The 18,275-nt window shown below is 43.7% G+C and overlaps 1 protein-coding gene across 2 annotated transcripts in view; it reads right to left on the reverse strand.

The window, feature by feature from the left end:
- arhgap5 (Rho GTPase activating protein 5) overlaps positions 1-15,953 on the reverse strand; it is a 45,596-nt gene extending 29,643 nt beyond the window's left edge. For both annotated transcript variants that reach the window (XM_055640582.1, XM_055640583.1), the window contains exons 1-3: positions 15,601-15,953; positions 10,336-14,241; positions 9,517-9,652 (exon numbers count right to left, since the gene is read on the reverse strand). In XM_055640582.1, coding sequence (XP_055496557.1) covers positions 9,517-9,652; positions 10,336-14,058 — 3,859 coding nt within the window. In that variant the 5' untranslated portion in view covers positions 14,059-14,241; positions 15,601-15,953. The remainder of the gene's footprint in view (positions 1-9,516; positions 9,653-10,335; positions 14,242-15,600) is intronic.
- Between the last annotated feature and the right edge of the window lie 2,322 nt (positions 15,954-18,275).

Raw genomic sequence — 18,275 nt, forward strand, 5'->3', positions numbered from 1 at the left:
CCCCTGGCGGGCGATGGTAAGTTCCGTGCCCGTTTAAGCCGCGCGGGGCGATGTTAGACCCCGCTCAGAGTAATTTAAACCCCGCGATTCCGGCGGGAGAAGTTGCCATTGCAGGAGCTCCGAAAAGCGGTCTCCCACCAGGGACCTGCGAGCTCCCGATGTTCCTGTCCGGCTTGCAGCCGGAGCCTCCGAGGATCCGAAGTCGGATTGCAGCTGCATGCCACCACAGTTCCCCCGCTCCGGTCGCCCACCTCCACGATGGCGAGTCGACAGGCTCCGCGACTGGAGCCCTCAGGGTGGTTCCGGTTGGAGGCCGCCGCCGGCACCACGATGTTAGGCCCAACGACACCGGAGACCCAAGAGGAAAAAAGTCTGGTCCCCGTACAGAGAAGAGATTAAACGCCCCCCCCCCCCCGCCCCCACATATACATAGAGTTAAAAAATAATAACAATTAGAACCAAAAACATACATCTAACGGGACAAAAATAAAAAAGACAGACGGATTGCAATCGAGCCGCTGCCGTTAGGCGCCGCCACACTCCAGTAGTAATATTATATTACTTGGACGTTGTCACAAGATTGCTGGGATTACGAACTGTGAGGATACCCAGGGAATACAGTGGCATATAGATCAGCTACAGATATGGGTGGAGAAATGGAAGATGCAGTTTAATCCGAGCAAGTGTGAGGTGTTGCACTTTGGGAGGTCAAGTATTAAAGGGAAAATGTACAATTAATGGCATGACCCTTGACAGCATCGATGTACAGAGGGATTTTGGGGGTCCAAATCCATAACTCCCCGAAAATGGCAACACAAGCAAACAGAATGCTAAAGAAGGACATGATACGCTTGGTTTCATATGTTGTAGCATTGCATACAAGGAAGTCATGAAGCTCCTTAATCGGACTTTGGTTAGACTGCATTTGGAGTATGTCGTGCAGTTCAGGTCATCCCATCACAGGATGTGGAAAATAGTTAAATATTTTGTTCTTCCACATAACCCTATTAGAGGAGGTTTATCAGAATAGGGGCTACTCGCTATCAGGGGAGATTGGACAGACATGCATTGTTCTCTCTCGAACTCCAGAGCTTTTGGGGAGAACTGACAAAAGTATATAAAATTATGAGGGGCACAGATAGGGTTGACAGAACCTTTTTCCCAGGATGGAAAAATCAAATACTACAGGGCATAGCTTAAGGTGTGGGGGGCAAAGTTTAAAGGAGATAGGTGGGGCAATTATTTTAAAACAATAGACAATAGGTGCAGGAGTAGGCCATTCAGCCCTTCATGCCAGCACCGCCGTTCACTGTGATCATCCACAATCAGTACCCCGCTCCTGCCTTCTCCCCATATCCCTTGACTCCACTTTCTTTAAGAGCTCTATCTAACTCTCTCTTGAAAGCATCCAGAGAATTGGCCTCCACTGCCCTCTGAGGCAGGGAATACCACAGATTCACAACTCTCTGGGTGAAAAAGTTTTTCTTCATCTCTGCTCTAAATGCCCAACCCCTTATTCTTAAACTGTGGCCCTGGTTCTGGACTCCCCCAACACTAGAAACGTCTCCTGCCTCTAGCATGTCCAATCCCTTAATAATCTTATATGTTGCAATAAGATTCCCTCTCATCCTTCTAAATTCCAGTGTATACAAGCCCAGTCGCTCTAAACTATCAACATATGACAGTCCAGCCATCCCGGGAATTAACCTTGTGAACCTACGCTGCACTCCCTCAATAGCAAGAATGTCCTTCCTCATATCCTGTCATCTGCAAATCTGCTAATGTTACTTTTAATCCCTTCATCTAAATCATTAAATCTATATTGTAAATAACTGCGGTCCCAGCACCGAACCTTGCAGTACCCCACTAGTCACCGCCTGCCATTCTGAATGGAACCCGTTTATCCCTACTCTTTGTTTCCTGTCTGCCAACCAATTTTCTATCCATGTCGATACCCTACCCCCAATACCATGTGCTCTAATTTTGCCCACTAACCTCCAATGTGGGACCTTATCAAATGCTTCCTGAAAGTCCAGGCACACTACATCCACTGGCTCTTCCTTGTCCATTTTCCTAGTTACATCCTCAATAAATTCCAGAAGATTAGTTAAGCACAATTTCCCCTTCGTAAATCCATGCTAACTTGGACCAATCCTGTTACTGCTATCCAAATGTGCCGCTATTTCATCTTTTATAATTAACTCCAACATCTACCCCACTACCGATGTCAGGCTAACTGGTCTATAACTCTGTTTTCTCTCTCCCGTCTTTCTTAAAAAGTGGGATAACATTAGCTACCCTCCAATCAACAGGAACTGATCCTGAATCTATAGAACATTGGGAAATGATCATCAATGTGTCCACAATTTCTAGAGCCACTTCCTTAAGTACCCTGGGATGCAGACCATCAGGCCCTGGGGATTTATCAGCCTTCAGTCCCATCAGTCTACCCAACACCATTTCCTGCCTAATGTGAATTTCCTTCAGTTCCTCCATCACCCTAGGTCAGGGTGGGGAACCTTTTCATGTTGGAAGGCCGCATTAAATTAGCTGTAATCTAATAAGGCCGCATCCAAGAAACTTCAATTAGACTGTACATTATTTGTAAAAATCGAACTACTATGTACTAACTTCAAGAAAATGAAAACATTTTGTTAATTCTCAAGGTAACCAACCTTTTAATTACTTTGTTGTGACTGCTTTGTGGGAAAGCATGTGAATATTTGGTTGCAACATGGAGGTACGCAGTTTCAACTGATGTTCTAGATGGGTATCCATCATTTGTGACCTTAAGAGCGTATTGATTTGGATTAGGTAGGAGAATGTAGACTCACAGCAATAAGTGCTTGAAAAGCAAGAAAGCATTTTTCGTGCATGTTGCCGAAGACGTGGGTATTCTATTGCATTTTTCCATATTTCAATCGGATCTTTCTTAGCATCAAATAAAGACTTTAACATGTCATCTTCTGAGAGCTCAATCAATTCCATCTTTAGTTCTTTAGGAGCCTAGCCTTGGGGATATCAACTAGGTGAGGTTGAAATGCTAATTTGAGTGTGATGTCATGATTCTCAGACAGTGAACCTTTCATTGTATTCTTCAATTAATACAAATATAACAGCTGCGATTCCTCAAATGATTCGCATGAATCCTCCTACTCATCAATGACCTTCGCTAACTGGGGAAAATGTTCATCCGAAATTTCATTTTGAAGAGGAGTTTTGAAAAAAGATAGCTTACCTTGCAAAGAAACATTCGTCAATTTGCTTTGACATATCACACAGAAATGCAGTATTTCTACAGAAATCTTCTTTCTGATTCTGTTCTTCATGAAATCAAACTACCTGTTCTCGCAACGATAAAAATGTTGCTAACACCTGTCCCTGCGATAGCCAACGCACTTTACAATGATACAGCAAATCCACACTGAATGCCTCATCGTCCAACTGTAGCATATTACAAAACTGACGATGCCGTGTTGCATTTGCACAAATATAGTTAACCATACTTATAACTTGGTGCAAAGTGGCACTTAAAATAGTAGATTTAGCACAGAGATTTTGCTGATGTAAGATACAGTGAAAAGAAATGAGAGCATCTGGATCTGATACCTTTTTTATCTGTGCAATAAACCCTTCACATTTTCCTGTCATGGAAGATGCACTAAATTAACTAAATCCAGTCTAACTGCACGACATTTATCTTGAAAGTTTTTGAAGAAATCTATTCCTTGTGTTCTGCCCGTAAGAGTGCCCAAAGTGAGTAACTCTTCGTACCAAAGAAAATCTTCTGTTATGTTATGCCGTTGGGTCCCTCGGGTACATCCAACCTGTGTGACGTGTCCACGGGCCAGCTGCGGCCTGTTGTTCCGGCGGCCTGGCGCGGTCGCGTGATCGATGTCATCCATTGGCTGGCTCACCTGTCTATCTGGCCCACGGTTGCCATGGTGGCTGCGAGGTTTATATGGCACGGGCTGCGGAAGCAAGTCGGACGCTGGGCCCGGAGCGTGCATTCGTGCCAAACATCTAAGGTACATCGAAACATCCGTGAGCCGGTTCACGATTCTGCGGTGCCACGCCGGCGGTTCAACCACATGCACGTGAACACGTGGGGCCGCTGCCTCCGTCCCGGGGTGTTTCACACCTGCTGACGGTGGTGGACAGTTTTACACGGTGGCCGGAGGCCATCCCGCTAATGGGCACTTCTGCCCAGTCATGCGCTCATGCCCTTGTGGCTAATTGGGTGGCCCGCTTCGGGGTTCCTCTGGACATCACATCAGACCGGCGTGCCCAGTTCATTTCTGAACTGTGGTCCGCGATGGCCTGCCTGCTGGGGGCGCAGCTCCACCATTCGGCAGCGTACCATCCCCAGTCGAATGGGTTCACAGACCCCGAGTGGATGGACGAGTTGCCATGGGTCCGGTTGGGGATTCGGACTGCCCCTCAAGGAGGATTTGTCATCATCCTCAGCGGAACTGGTGTATGGCGCTCCACTCACTGTCCCCGGGGAATTTGTCCCGGCCGCTTATGGGTCGCGGTAACCGCCGTCATCTGTGTTGGTGCACTTGCGGGTGAGGGTTGGCGCCCTATCTCCCGTCCCGACGTCTCGTCATGGGGTGGCCCCATCCTATGAGCCACCGGCGCTGGTGGACCGTCCGTATGACTTTCTGCGCCATGACGCCCACAGGCCGCCCTTGCAGCACCCTTATCAAGGTCCCTTTTGGGTGCTGCAGCAAGGACACACGAAATTAGTCTTGGACATGAGGGGTCTGCAGGAAACTGTATCCGTGGCTTGTTTAAAACCAGCCCACCTGGACCTGAGCGAGCCAGTACAGGTGGCTCAACCTCCCCGTCGCTCCGGGTCCCCTTGAATTATTCCAGACCGGACAAGTCCCCTGTGCGAGGGGACGTATCTACGCAATCTGGCCGCCTCTTTCGCCGTCCTGTCCGTTTCGGTGCCTCTGGTTCTGGCGGCACCTGGTGGTAAGCCACGGGCAGAGCGAACCCTCGGCTCTGGGGTGAGGAGTTAGGGGTCTCGGTGTGGGAGGCACAGGTCACGGGGTTGACCCTTAGGGGTATTTAAGGTCGGGCAACACCCATGCCCATTTGAGTAGCGAGCTGTATCTTACCGATTAAAAGACGTCTCAAGCACACAACTTGTGTCCGCTTAGTTTTTGGCTGGACTCCTGTGTCCCCTCTATAATACGTTAATTTTAAAATTAAAATAAAAATAATAAAAGACGAACAAAAACATATTAATAAAAATAAAAGGATTTGTTCTACAAAATTTGGATTCAATCAAAAGGCCACACTTAATGGGGTAGAAGGCCGCATGCCGCATTAAGGCCGCAGGTTCCCCATCCCTGCCCTAGGTCATCTGGCCACAGGTACATCCGGGAGAATGCTTATCTTCCTTGGTGAAGACAGATCCAAAGTAACTGTTCAACTCCTCTGCCATCTCCTTGTTCCACACAATAAATTCACCTGTTTCTTTCTTCAAGGGTCCAACTTTGGTCAACACATTTTTTCCTCTACATACCTAAAGAAGCTTTTACTACCCTCATTTATATTCTTGGCTAGCTTACTTTCTCCCCGTATTGCCTTTAAAAGTTTCCCAATCCTCTGGCTTCCCGCTCATCTTTGCTATGTTATACTTCTCTTTTATGTTTATACGGTCCTTGACTTCCCTTGTCAGACACGGTCACCCCTTACTCCTCATAGAATCTTTCTTCCTCTTATTGACAGGTAAAACCCACGGAATTTGAGAGAGAAGTTGCGATTTTGATGTTTCCTTCCTCTAAACCAGTGGTTGCATTTTCAGAATAGGAGATTGGCCATAACACCCTTAGACATAGAAGCAGAATTAGGCCATTCGGCCCACTGAGTCTACTCTGCCATTAGACCATGGCTGATCTATTTCTCCCTTTCAACTCAATCAGTTAGCATTTTGAAATTATTTGAATGCTCAAAAGTACTTCAATTTTTTAATACTTTATAAGACAAAGCTACAGCTCAATTTCCTTCTAATTCTCAACAATAGTACCCATCTATACAAGTCCAAAACATTTGCTGCAAAAGATTAATGCTCCAGCAACATCCTGCTTCAGTAGGCCCATGTGATCAGTCCAGGGAAAAGCAGGCAGGTACCCGACCAACAATTCAACTAAGAAGCCATTGGAAATTTAGCATTAAATAAGACTCTGACATAAGTCAAAGTCTGGGTCAGTGCATTATAGTGGACAGAGCACAGCTCTCACAACTTTTTTTCTGTTTCCAGCCGGGCAACCTAGGCAGCTTTTTAGGTTGCCAATTGACAGTTTATGTGGTCATTTAAGACAGCTTGCATGACGCGTGCGATAATGTGCTCAGACGAAGTACGTAGCTACCAGTCGGAATTATGCTCAATGAAGCATTCACATATTATTTCTGTTTCAAATAAAGTCACAAACTAAACATATTCACCAATCAAGACATGATACATACCACAATGACATGCAGCAAAATTATAATACAGTATCTCAACTCTTTTTACGGTGCAATGAATGCAATTTCTATTATTTCTTTCCACTTCCAAACAAAAATGTGGTTGGATTATTCAGCGTATGATCAACCTCGGTGAGACCGAGTGCAGGCTTGGCGATCGCTTCACACACCTCCACTCAGTTCGCAATAACCAACTTGATCTCCCGCACTTCAACTCCCTCTCCCATTACGAATCCGACCTTTCTGTCCTGGGCCTCCTCCATGGCCAGAGTGAGGCCCACCGTAAATTGGAGGAGCAGCACCTCATATTTCGCTGGGCAGTTTACACCCCAGCGGTATATTGGCCTCAAACTGCTTTCTCCTCCCCTCCCCAGCTCTCCCTCAACCCACTGTCTCCGCCTCTTCCTTTCTTCTTCCCGCCCCCCCCCCCCCCCCCCCCCCACCCTCACATCAGTCTGAAGAAGGGTGTCGACCCGAAACGTCGCCTATTTCTTCGCTCCACAGATGCTGCCTCACCCGGAGTTTCTCCAGCATTTTTGTCTACCCATTCACAAAAGTTCTGTTGTCCCACTTTCCTCACCCACTCCCTACACATTAGGAGTAATTTTACAGAGACAAGTTAACCTACAAAGCCAATGTGTCTTTGGGATGTGGGAGGAAACCCACTCGCTTGCAGGGAGAATGTGCAAATTCAACACAGACACTGCCCGAGGACAGGATCGAACACAGATCTCTGGCATGCGAGGCAGCAAGTCTACCAGCTGTGCCACTATATTTTGTTTTCCAACGCACAAAAAAAAATCATACGTTGATAACTTTGGTTACTAAAAAAAAAAAACTATCCATTTTCAGTCTTAAATCTCCAAGTGATGCTATGTCCTCCTTTACAGCTACTGTATGTTTTAATTCAGTTCAAGACTATGGGACAGTACATTGGACATAAAGTGCCAGAGACCCGGAATTGATCCTGAATATGGGTGCTGTCTGTATGGAATTTGCTCCTTTTCCCTTTGATCGCATGGGTTTTCTCTGGGTGTTCTGGTTACCTTCCACGTTCCAAAGGTGTGAAGGAACCTTTCTCAGACCCAACCCAAAACATAATGTTTTCCTTTTGTCCAGAGATTCTGTCTGACCTGTTGAGTTACTCCAGCTTTTTGTGTCTATATTCAGTTTAAATCAGCATCTGCAGTTCTTTCCTACACACACACAAATACTATACGATAGAACTTCTAAAAACACTAAAACCAGAGGGAGTCTAAAGAAGGGTCTCTACCTAAAACGTCATCCAATTTCTTCTATCCAGAGACGCTGGCTGCTCCATGGAGTTCCCCCGCACAACTAAAGCATGGAATAGTCTTCAGTTACCCAACCAGACGCAATTAAATTTAAGGTAGCTCTTTATTCCCCAAGAACCCTTTTTTGCTTAAGTCCAAGTCAAGAGTTAAGAGAGTTTTATTGTCATGTGTCCCAGATAGGACAATGAAATTCTTGCTTGCTGCAGCACAACAGAATATGTAACCATAATACTCAACAGGAGATAAAAGCTCAGTGTGTCTATATACCATAGACCATATATATATATATATATATATATAATAACAGCCTTTTGCACTTTATCTGTTTATTTATTGTGTGTATATATATAGATATAGATAGATATAGATATAGATATATATATATATCTATATCTATATCTATATATATATCTATATCTATATATTTATATATATATATATATATATATATATCTCTATATATATATATATATATATATATCTATATCTATATCTATCTATATCTATATATATACACACAATAAATAAACAGATAAAGTGCAAAAGGCTGTTATTGTTCAGAGTTTGGTGGTGAACACTCCATCACCTCCAGTTTAAATTCCATTTGGAATATTTTTGCAGGACCAGGAAACCAAGAAGCAAGAGTTACTCCAGGGAGTTACTCCAGCTCCAGGGAGTGATTCTGCGTTGGTTTTCAGCGGTCGCGGCGAGGCGGCGACCGGACAGCAATGACAGCCAGGTCTACCACAATGCATAGGGAGGAAGTGCCCGGCGCCGACCAGTTGCCGTGGCAGTGCGCAAGTGCAGGGCGGCCGATGATGTGCTGGCCGTGGTTGTGCGCATGTGCAGGCCGTGGCAGTGCGCATGTGCAAGGCGGCTGGCCGTGCCGGCGATTGAGGAGCGGCCGGAGAGCAGAGACCCGGACTGCGGGCGGAGACGGAGAATTTCAGAGAGAGAGAGAGAGAGATAGAGAGGGGGTCCCGCTCAGAGTTGAACGGCAGGTGTCCCGGGTGCTTGCCAAGCCGGGCAAAATGACACGGCTTTTAGGTTGCTTGGCGGGTCTTTAGGTGGCCATTGGCACCCGGGCAACTGCTAATTTCGAGCCCTGCAGAGAAACCCCAGAGAGTAGCTTGTAAACTTCCCAGTAATGCACCACTCCTTTCCATTAAGAAAACTCGGACCAAAATGGCCTGGAAATTAGTTTCATCTCTCAGTCTCAATCTAATATGCCAATGTTCTTTTAAACTTTACCTTTTGACGCAGCTGAGAGCTGTTGCCTCACAACAGAGACCAGGGTCTGATCCTGACCTCAGGTGCTGTCTGTGTGGAGTTTGCACGTTCTCCCGTGACTGCATGGATTCATGCCAATTTCCACCCACATTGTCAGTTAATTGACTTCTAAATTGTCCTTTGTGTGTGAGGTGCAGATGAGAAAGTGGGATAAGATAGATTTAATGTGAACAGATGATCACTGGCGTGTGGACTCGGAGGGCCAAAGGGCCTTTTGCTATGCTGCATGTCAAAATACTAAACTTTTGCAGTTTAATTTCCATACATTGTGGTCATTTTAATGAAAAAGATAGAAATTAATTTGTTTTAATTAAACTATGCAGCACAAATTGATTTTATGTGTTGAAAAGCTGTCCAAGATTAGTTGTAAGTTTTACTATCATTGGATATAATTTACAAACACTTTGTAGGTGCCATGAGATTTCAGTTCCAGTATAATATGCATTCCTACCTGTCGATTCAATGTACTCCACACATCGTTCAATAAAAGCTGGTACAGGATTATCAGGAGTAACCACTTCTTCAAGGGGAACCCCAAAGTAATTACTCTCCCAATTTCTTCTTGCGGGTAGTGCAGGTCTCTGCCCCTTTGAAAGGTAATTCAATTATGTTTGCATATTTGCATTCAGTATAAATCAAAGTAGAATTTTACAAGCTTTCATTCTTAGCATTTATATTACTGTGGCACTACAACAATATTACTACTGGATAAGAAATTTCCAGACATTTATTGAGCTTTTCATAAAAACAAATTTGAAGAATGTGCAGAAATATTAGTCAAATCAGGCTGACATCAGCAGCTTTTAACTTTTAGATATGACCTTTAAGATCCAAAGACTTACATATTTAACATACTAATCAATCCTCAATTTTTTTTGGAAATAGTTAAAAACAATTTACAGAGAAATTACCAAACTATGCAATGAAATTAATATAAAAAGACTGACACAAAATAACATTTTGGTACCCAAATCAAAATCAGACCATTTTTTATGCTCCTAGAGGTGGTAGGACTGAAAAAACAGAACTCACTTTACCAAAAGGAATGTTCATACAAGTCCACTGGTAAAGCGATCCACAGTACAACATTGATTAACAGGCTTTGGATCTTTTTTATAATTACTTCTTAAATATCAGACTGCTTTGCTTAATAAAACCAATTTACAGTGCATTTCACTGATCATGAAAGTTCGTCATTTGGTTTGAATCAGAGCAGCCTGCAACTTAGAACAACTTGGTAACCAAAATACATTTCAAATTAAATACTTACCTTTTTGTTTGGCTTTTGTGGCTTTGGTTTTGCTGATTTCTTGTCTTTCTTAGGCCTCCTTACATCATCAACTTCTGGATCAGAAGCAATAGCAGGGTTATCAATCCCTGCTTTCCCACAACTATCTGGGGACAGTAAAGGATCTTCCTCACTCCCACGATGGGTTTTTCCTTTCTTTGGCTTGCGTGAAGATGGCACAGTTTCATCGTCATAATCAAAGCGTTCTCGCCTTCTATAGTATAATCTAGCCTTTCGAAATAGAGTCTTGGATTTGTATTTGTACTTTGAAGGCTTCCGTATTATTGGTTGCTTTGACAATCGATCAATTAAGCCATTTTCTTCTTCACCTTGAGAATTATTTCCTCCGGTCAAAGTTGACTTTTTTATGATCTTAGAAGTTTTTGAATCTTGGGGGATGGCGTATATTTCATCGTCCACTCTAGGTTTTAACAAAGAATCTCTTGGGACTGAGTAATTGTCAGTTGGATCTAGGTCATCTGGATGGCCAAATGGTGCTCGATTGTTTCTCTTTGGATTCTTACCAATTACCTGTTCAATGGTTTTCACCAGATTTGGATCAAGTTTTCTCACATCATGCCTCGTAACAACAGGTTTGGGTTTGATGGGTGGTGGCACTTTATGGTTGTCATGATTAACAATTGGACTGCTATGAACTGGATATTCGGACCCTTCAAAATCTGATCGATGTTTGGAACGATCATTGGATGATGGAAGCAACTGCACCTCATCCCCAATAGGGCTGTATGGTGGGGGTGCTTCATTGTCATCTTCTGAATCAGGATAATAATTGCAAGCTGGAGAGCTTGCTCGAGGAGACATGGAAAAGTCCTCACTTGCATTAGTGGATTCTCTGGTACTGTCAAATACATATGAATTTTCAATGCAATTTTTCTTCTCCAGAACTTCACTGAAGAATGGTGTGAATACCTCAGTTTGTCTATGATATTGTGATAGAGAATAAATAGCAGTGAATTTTGCAGCTATCTCAGTCGCTATGTGCTCACCCTCAGTCATCAACTCTTTAATTGCTTCATTTTCAAAAAAATCAGCTTGACTATCAGTAACTGCCACAAGCTGGACTGGAATGACATCCTGCACTTCTGCCAAAAAAGCACGGAGCATTGCCATGGAGGCTTTTCTTTTTGCTGAATAAACCAGAATATACCCATGGACTAACTCATCCTTTCGTACACAAATAGATGAGTGGTATGAAAGTATTGTAATCTGGATTCTTTTACGCTTTTCACCAATGATTTTCTCAAGCAGTAGTGAATTATTGTGACCAGGCTGAGCAGCACTGCAAAACTGAGATTCCAAGAATGGCGAAAGAATTAAGTCAACATTGAATGGGTCCCCACACATGGCACACATTACAATTCTCAAGTCAGCTTCTGACAGATCTTTAATACTGGGCAAAGGACTAACAATATTCAAGTTGTTTTTCAACGCTTCCAGGAGTCCTCTAAGAGCTTGCTTTATTTGGAATTCATGAAATTTGCGAGTATAGGTTCCAGATGGTACATCAACAAATGGACATTGCAACTTATTGGCAAGTTGCTGTCCTTGAAGTCTTAAAATTGGCAAGTTCTTGCTACCAATGTCTCTCTGGTTTGCTAATATAACTGTAAATGAAAGATTGGCTGTAAACTTGCCTTTCCTATTTGGGGTAGTTTCACTTCTGATCCGTTCTATGCAATCTGCCATAGAACCAAGTGACTCTGTAGTGTTATAAACACAGAAATAGCCATGAGGTTGATGTACTGTTGTCAGACCAGATGATACAAAAGTGTTGAGATCCACTGGTTGAAGATCCAGTTCATAAATCTTACCATCCAAAGTGTACTCATCATCAGTACATTGCACTCTGATTTCATTGGCTAGTTCTTGTGCAAGCCCATCCCTGCCTAAGAGAACAAGGATAAGCTTATCAATATTGGCACTATCCTGATACATCTGTGGCCGATTGTTATCAAACTGTATTAGGCTGGTAGAAAGTAATTGTTCCACCTTTACGTCCATGCAATTATGACTACTCAGACATGTTTCTTTAGTTGGGTGGTAGACAAATCCTATGTGTTTTAATAGAAGAGATTCCCGATCTGGTGCAAGTTTTTGTAAAGCTCTATATCTTGGTTCTTCACTTAGAACTGTATTAATTTCATTCATTTTGGGTGTTGCATTGAGATCTAGATCATAAAAAAGTTCTGAATGTTCAAAAAGCATTTCCTGGAATTCCTCTTTTGCTTTTTCAACTATTTCTCGTTGATGTCCACTGTAAACCTCTCGACGATCAGCATCAATTATAAACTTGCAAGCTTCGTTGTCCATGACAAAACATAATACATCTTCCCAGGGCTTCCCAGGTGTTATGAACTGTACCTTTTCAAGGTGCTTCTTAAACCTTTCTTTCATTTCAAACCTTCGCCTCTCAGAAATCAAATGTTGCACATGGTTATGATAAACCTTTTCTCCCTCCGATGTGCTGAGGAGGTCAAAGGGAAGTCTTTTATCATTCATATTATCGATGTGGTCAGTTTCATCCCAGGGTGTTTTTTCCAACACAACAAACCAGAGAGGAAAGTCAGGGCTCTGTTCCAAAATACTTTGAGCTTCTAACCAGTTCAACTTTTCAATCTCTTCAAGCTCAGGAAGAAGTATATTTAGAGCTTTTGGTAACAATGCGATATATTCCTCCCATCGCTTTCTAACATGTTCCTGTTTGAGCTGTTCTTTGTGCTTAGAAAATGTGTTTTTTGCCTTCTTCGTTCCTTCCAGCGTTACATACTCTTCATAATCAGGGTGATTTTTCAATTTATTACTAATCATTTTCCAATCTGCATGATAATCTTTTACAGCATGGACAATTAACTTTTCAAACTTGTCTGTTGCTGAAGCTACAAGTTGCCTTTGTTGCTTGTAAGCATCCAAATATGGAATAATCTTCGGCTTTCCCCGCGTTTTATCCAACAACTGAATTAAAGTAGCAAAGCACAAGTCCACATTCACATGAAACCGTGCTGAAGTTTCTATAACAGGCATGCTTTTTTTGTTGGTTGCAAAAGCCTGCACTTCACGCAGATAGTGATCGACACATTCATCACATTTTGTTGCTGCTATAACAACTGGTTTTTTTGTTTTAGCCAGCTGAGCTACAAGGTTATTTACAAACTTCAGCTGATCATCAAATTTCCTATTGCACCCTTTGCTCACATCAATGCACAAGAGGAAGCCATCGATGGTAAGCTTACCATCTGGCATCTGCTTCTGCTCAAAGTCTTGCTCCAAACCCAGCTGATCAGTGCAGATGTACATTAACTTTTCAGCTGATTGCAACCTTGATACAGCTGCTCGTTTTATATATAGTTGTAGGTTTGTGCTCCGATGAGGCAGAAATGTTTGGTCATCAATAAACTCAGTTTGTTCAATGACTTGTACTTTATATTCAGTTCCTTCCTCACTTGTGGGGTTTACGTCACCCCAGAACAGAAAATGGTCATTATTGACAACACGGCCTCCAAAATCAATCGTGCTGAGTACTGAGGTATGCTCTGGGTAATAATCATCAGCTTTTGGGTGCACATATCGATTGCACAAACAGGACTTTCCAACACCACTTGTACCTTTGTCCTTCTCTGTCCCTGATAATCCCACCACACTAATGCTGTATGTTGGGGGACGCAGTTCTTTGTTTTTTGCCATCATATTTTGTCAGTCATCCCTTTAGATTTGAACACAACATTGGAATGTGCTGCTTTATTTTGTAGTAAACTCACACATAAAGGGTCACTGCTTCGATTTGAGGCAATTCATACTGGTCCATTTCCATTGAAAATGCATTTTTCTTCTGAATTTTAGTTCTATCCATTGTTCCTCAACATTTAAGTTCTGTTTAAAACAAACAAAATCAGTTGAAAGGTTCAAATACTTAAGATAAAAAAATCCCAAATATCAAATGGATCATTAACTGGTAACTTTCATTCAATTGTAACAAATACAAGTGAAGATGAACAGACAATCCAGGGAAAAGTTTGATCTACTTCAACAATCTACATGAAATTAATTAAATATTACATCAAGTACAAAATGCATGGCTGAAATTTGGAAGCGATAAGGAAATAGAACTTCGTATAAAATTATGAGGCATAATAGCAGAAAAGAAAATGTAGATTTATATCCAAAATACATAACAGCAGGTGATTGTTTAATTACTCAAAGGCAAATATGTAATTGGGGAAATGTTAAAAACTAAAATATTTTATTAATGTTTGTTTTATCAGAATGTTTGAGGTGTTAACAAGTTGACTTAAATACAGTTCGTTTCATTACTTGGTAATGGCTACCTCATATGGTCCTTCAGTATTGGATTCTCGCAATATTTTCAGTTACGTAGTTATAATTTTTTCATTTTAATCTTGCAATAAAATACATCATAAAAATTCATTCAAATTCTGTTTATCTGATAGATTCAGATGGTCAAACATAAGAGGAAAGAAACGCTACATTTACGAAGTCTCAGGTTATAAATTACACGCACAGCTGCGGCAATTTCACCGCAGCCAAAACGTATGGATTGCCGAGCCTCACAGTGCGTTATGGCAGGTTTATAAAGTACTATTCTGTTGTACATACATTTATTATAAAATCTCACAGCATTCCGTGGAACTTACTATGTCGGATTTGTGACTCAACGCGACCAATTAAAAAATCGAATTGAACATGGTACATAAATTAGCAGTGACAATTTCCAGAGCTTCCCTTTTCAAGACACTTTTAAAACACGCAAAAAAATCATTTAGCGAGTAATGGGCACTCCAATGTCATCTCCTACAGACATCTTCAAAGGATTTAATACCCTCCCCCACTCCGAGCAGAAATCCTGAATCTGTACATTTTATATACATGTATATATAAATACTTGTCGGAATCGAATAAACACCAATTCGGTTACATCATCACGTTGCCATTACACATTTTAGGAATTCATTTAAAAACTGGTTCCAGAACTGGTCAGGAAAAATTAGCTCTCATGACCAACCACCATCTCCCCAAAATAAATTACCCCGCCTCCTCCCCCTTCCAAAAGAACGAGGAGAAATTATACAACAAAAATAATCACTGCCATTGAACAATCGCAGCGGTCGAAGAGCGAGGCTGAATGGAAGCCGAGGGGGTGCCTAACGTTACATTCCCACTCGCTGGCCCGGGATCACCGTCGTTTCCATTGTATCCGGATTTTCCCCTTACCTAACATGGTCGCTGCCAAGCTGCGCTCCACTCCCCTCCGCGGCCTCCGCCGGCCCGGCCCGGCCCGACTCCTTCCCCCGCCTTCTCGCACCGGGATTAACACAGCCTTTCGTTGTGACTGCAACTGACGTGGTCAGCCGCCACTGCCTCTACCATATTTTTTTCAGCTCTCCTCCTCCCATGGCACATTTCTCCTTCAAATATATTTTTGATGCCTTTTTTTTTGACCAAACGCCCGGCATCTGCAACACACAGCGCACGGAACAAGTTGCTCGCGCCCGCACTCCCCCTTTCTTCTTTGCTCTTCCCGGCCGAGCGGCCAAACCAAAGTGGCGTATGAAGTGAAATGGCGGATACCGAACGGGCACAACTTTTCCAGCTATCTGGGCTCCTCCAGCAAACTCGTCTCGTCGCTCCCTCCCCCCGTGAACAACGACAGGAGGAGCAGCCCCGGCACCGCTGCAGTGACGGACACGACGCTCTTCCAACGGCAACCCGCCTCGCGCACATTCGCGACCCCACGCACGAGACGGGCACGATCCGCGAGACGTTCTTGCGCCTCACAACGGCCTTAACGGCGGGAGGTGCCGGCGATTGCAGGAAGAGCGGAAGCTGCGGCGCCTCCTCCCGCTTTCACCGCGCTCAGGGAGAGGAAGGGAGGCGGGCGCAATGGTGTAGGTGCAAGTCCGCGGGCCAGTGTTCAGGAGGATTCTTGCGGCGCACTCAAAAATGCGAGAAATTCTTCGAAGTCCGTCCCCATGGAGGAATGGCTCGAGGAATGTACGGGAGCCAAGGTACGGCTATGCACGCCGCTACAAGCAAGAGAAAGATGGGGAGGCAGCTCCTCGGTGTTATTTTTAACAGTTGGTGATCCTCCTTATTTTTGCCTGCCGTAGATTTGCAGACGTTACGTAGAAACAAGGAACTGCAGATGCTGGTTTACCAAATAAAAATCAAATAAAGTTTTGGAGCACCTAAGCGGGTCGGGCAGCATATGTGTAGAACATTAGTACGGATGTCAGGGGTTATGATGAGAAGGCTGGAGAATGGGATTAGGAGGGAGAGATAGATCAGCTATGATTGAATTGAAGGCAATATCTCCAAGTTTGCGGATGACACTAAGCTGGGGGGCAGTGTTAGCTGTGAGGAGGATGCTAGGAGACTGCAAGGTGACTTGGATAGGCTGGGTGAGTGGGGAAATGTTTGGCAGATGCAGTATAATGTGGATAAATGTGAGGTTATCCATTTTGGTGGCAAAAACGGGAAAGCAGACTATTATCTAAATGGTGGCCGATTGGGAAAGGGGGAGATGCAGCGAGACCTGGGTGTCATGGTACACCAGTCATTGAAGGTAGGCATGCAGGTGCAGCAGGCAGTAAAGAAAGCGAATGGTATGTTAGCTTTAATTGCAAAAGGATTTGAGTATAGGAGCAGGGAGGTTCTACTGCAGTTGTACAGGGTCTTGGTGAGACCACACCTGGAGTATTGCGTACAGTTTTGGTCTCCAAATCTGAGGAAGGACATTATTGCCATAGAGGGAGTGCAGAGACGGTTCACCAGACTGATTCCTGGGATGTCAGGACTGTCTTATGAAGAAAGACTGGATAGACTTGGTTTATACTCTCTAGAATTTAGGAGATTGAGAGGGGATCTTATAGAAACTTACAAAATTCTTAAGGGGTTGGACAGGCTAGATGCAGGAAGATTGTTCCCGATGTTAGGGAAGTCCAGGACAAGGGGTCACAGCTTAAGGATAAGGGGGAAATCCTTTAAAACCGAGATGAGAAGAACTTTTTTCACACAGAGAGTGGTGAATCTCTGGAACTCTCTGCCACAGAGGGTAGTTGAGGCCAGTTCATTTGCTATATTTAAGAGGGAGTTAGATGTGGCCCTTGTGGCTAAGGGGATCAGGGGGTATGGAGAGAAGGCAGGTACGGGATACTGAGTTGGATGATCAGCCATGATCATATTGAATGGCGGTGCAGGCTCGAAGGGCCGAATGGCCTACTCCTGCACCTAATTTCTATGTTTCTATGAATGGTGTAGATTTGGCGGGCCGAATGGCATAATTCTTCTCCTATCACTTATGACCTGAAACGTCACCTATTCATTTTCTCCAGAGTTGCTGTCTGACCCACTGAGTTACTCCAGCTATTTGTGTCTATAGGGGGGTTGCACGTAAGGTCATCTGGTCAAAGGGCGTGACGCACGGAGCAGCTCAATCTTCCTGGAGGACATGGCAGCCTCCGGCATATACTGTTAACACACGAAACGTGTACTTTCTTACCTGTTAAAAACTGCCGAAATGGTCAATTTTTGCATTGTAAATAATTGCATAGGGTGACTGAGCGCTCTGAACCAAATGTTTTAGTATCTTTACTCTGAACCCGAGCACCAAGGTGTAAGCTGTCGCCACATGCCGGGATGTCGCCTGTATGATCGTGAGTTGTAGTCTCGGTCGCCCAAAGAATTGTAGCGTTTTCCTGGTCGCTCCTGGATTTTAAAATGTTCAAATCTTTTCGGCGACAGTTGGCTTGACGCCAATGGTTGGCGTCAGTGCTGACCGGTGAATTCCATTGGCGGCTACCTACGTCAACCGGCGACAGGTACCGGCAACTGAATTGTCTTACCTTGTCATAGCTTGTCACGGGTGGACGTAGGTTGTTGTAGGTGGA

The sequence above is a fragment of the Leucoraja erinacea genome, chromosome 9 (genome assembly GCF_028641065.1).
Source record: "Leucoraja erinacea ecotype New England chromosome 9, Leri_hhj_1, whole genome shotgun sequence".
Lineage (NCBI taxonomy): Eukaryota > Metazoa > Chordata > Chondrichthyes > Rajiformes > Rajidae > Leucoraja > Leucoraja erinaceus.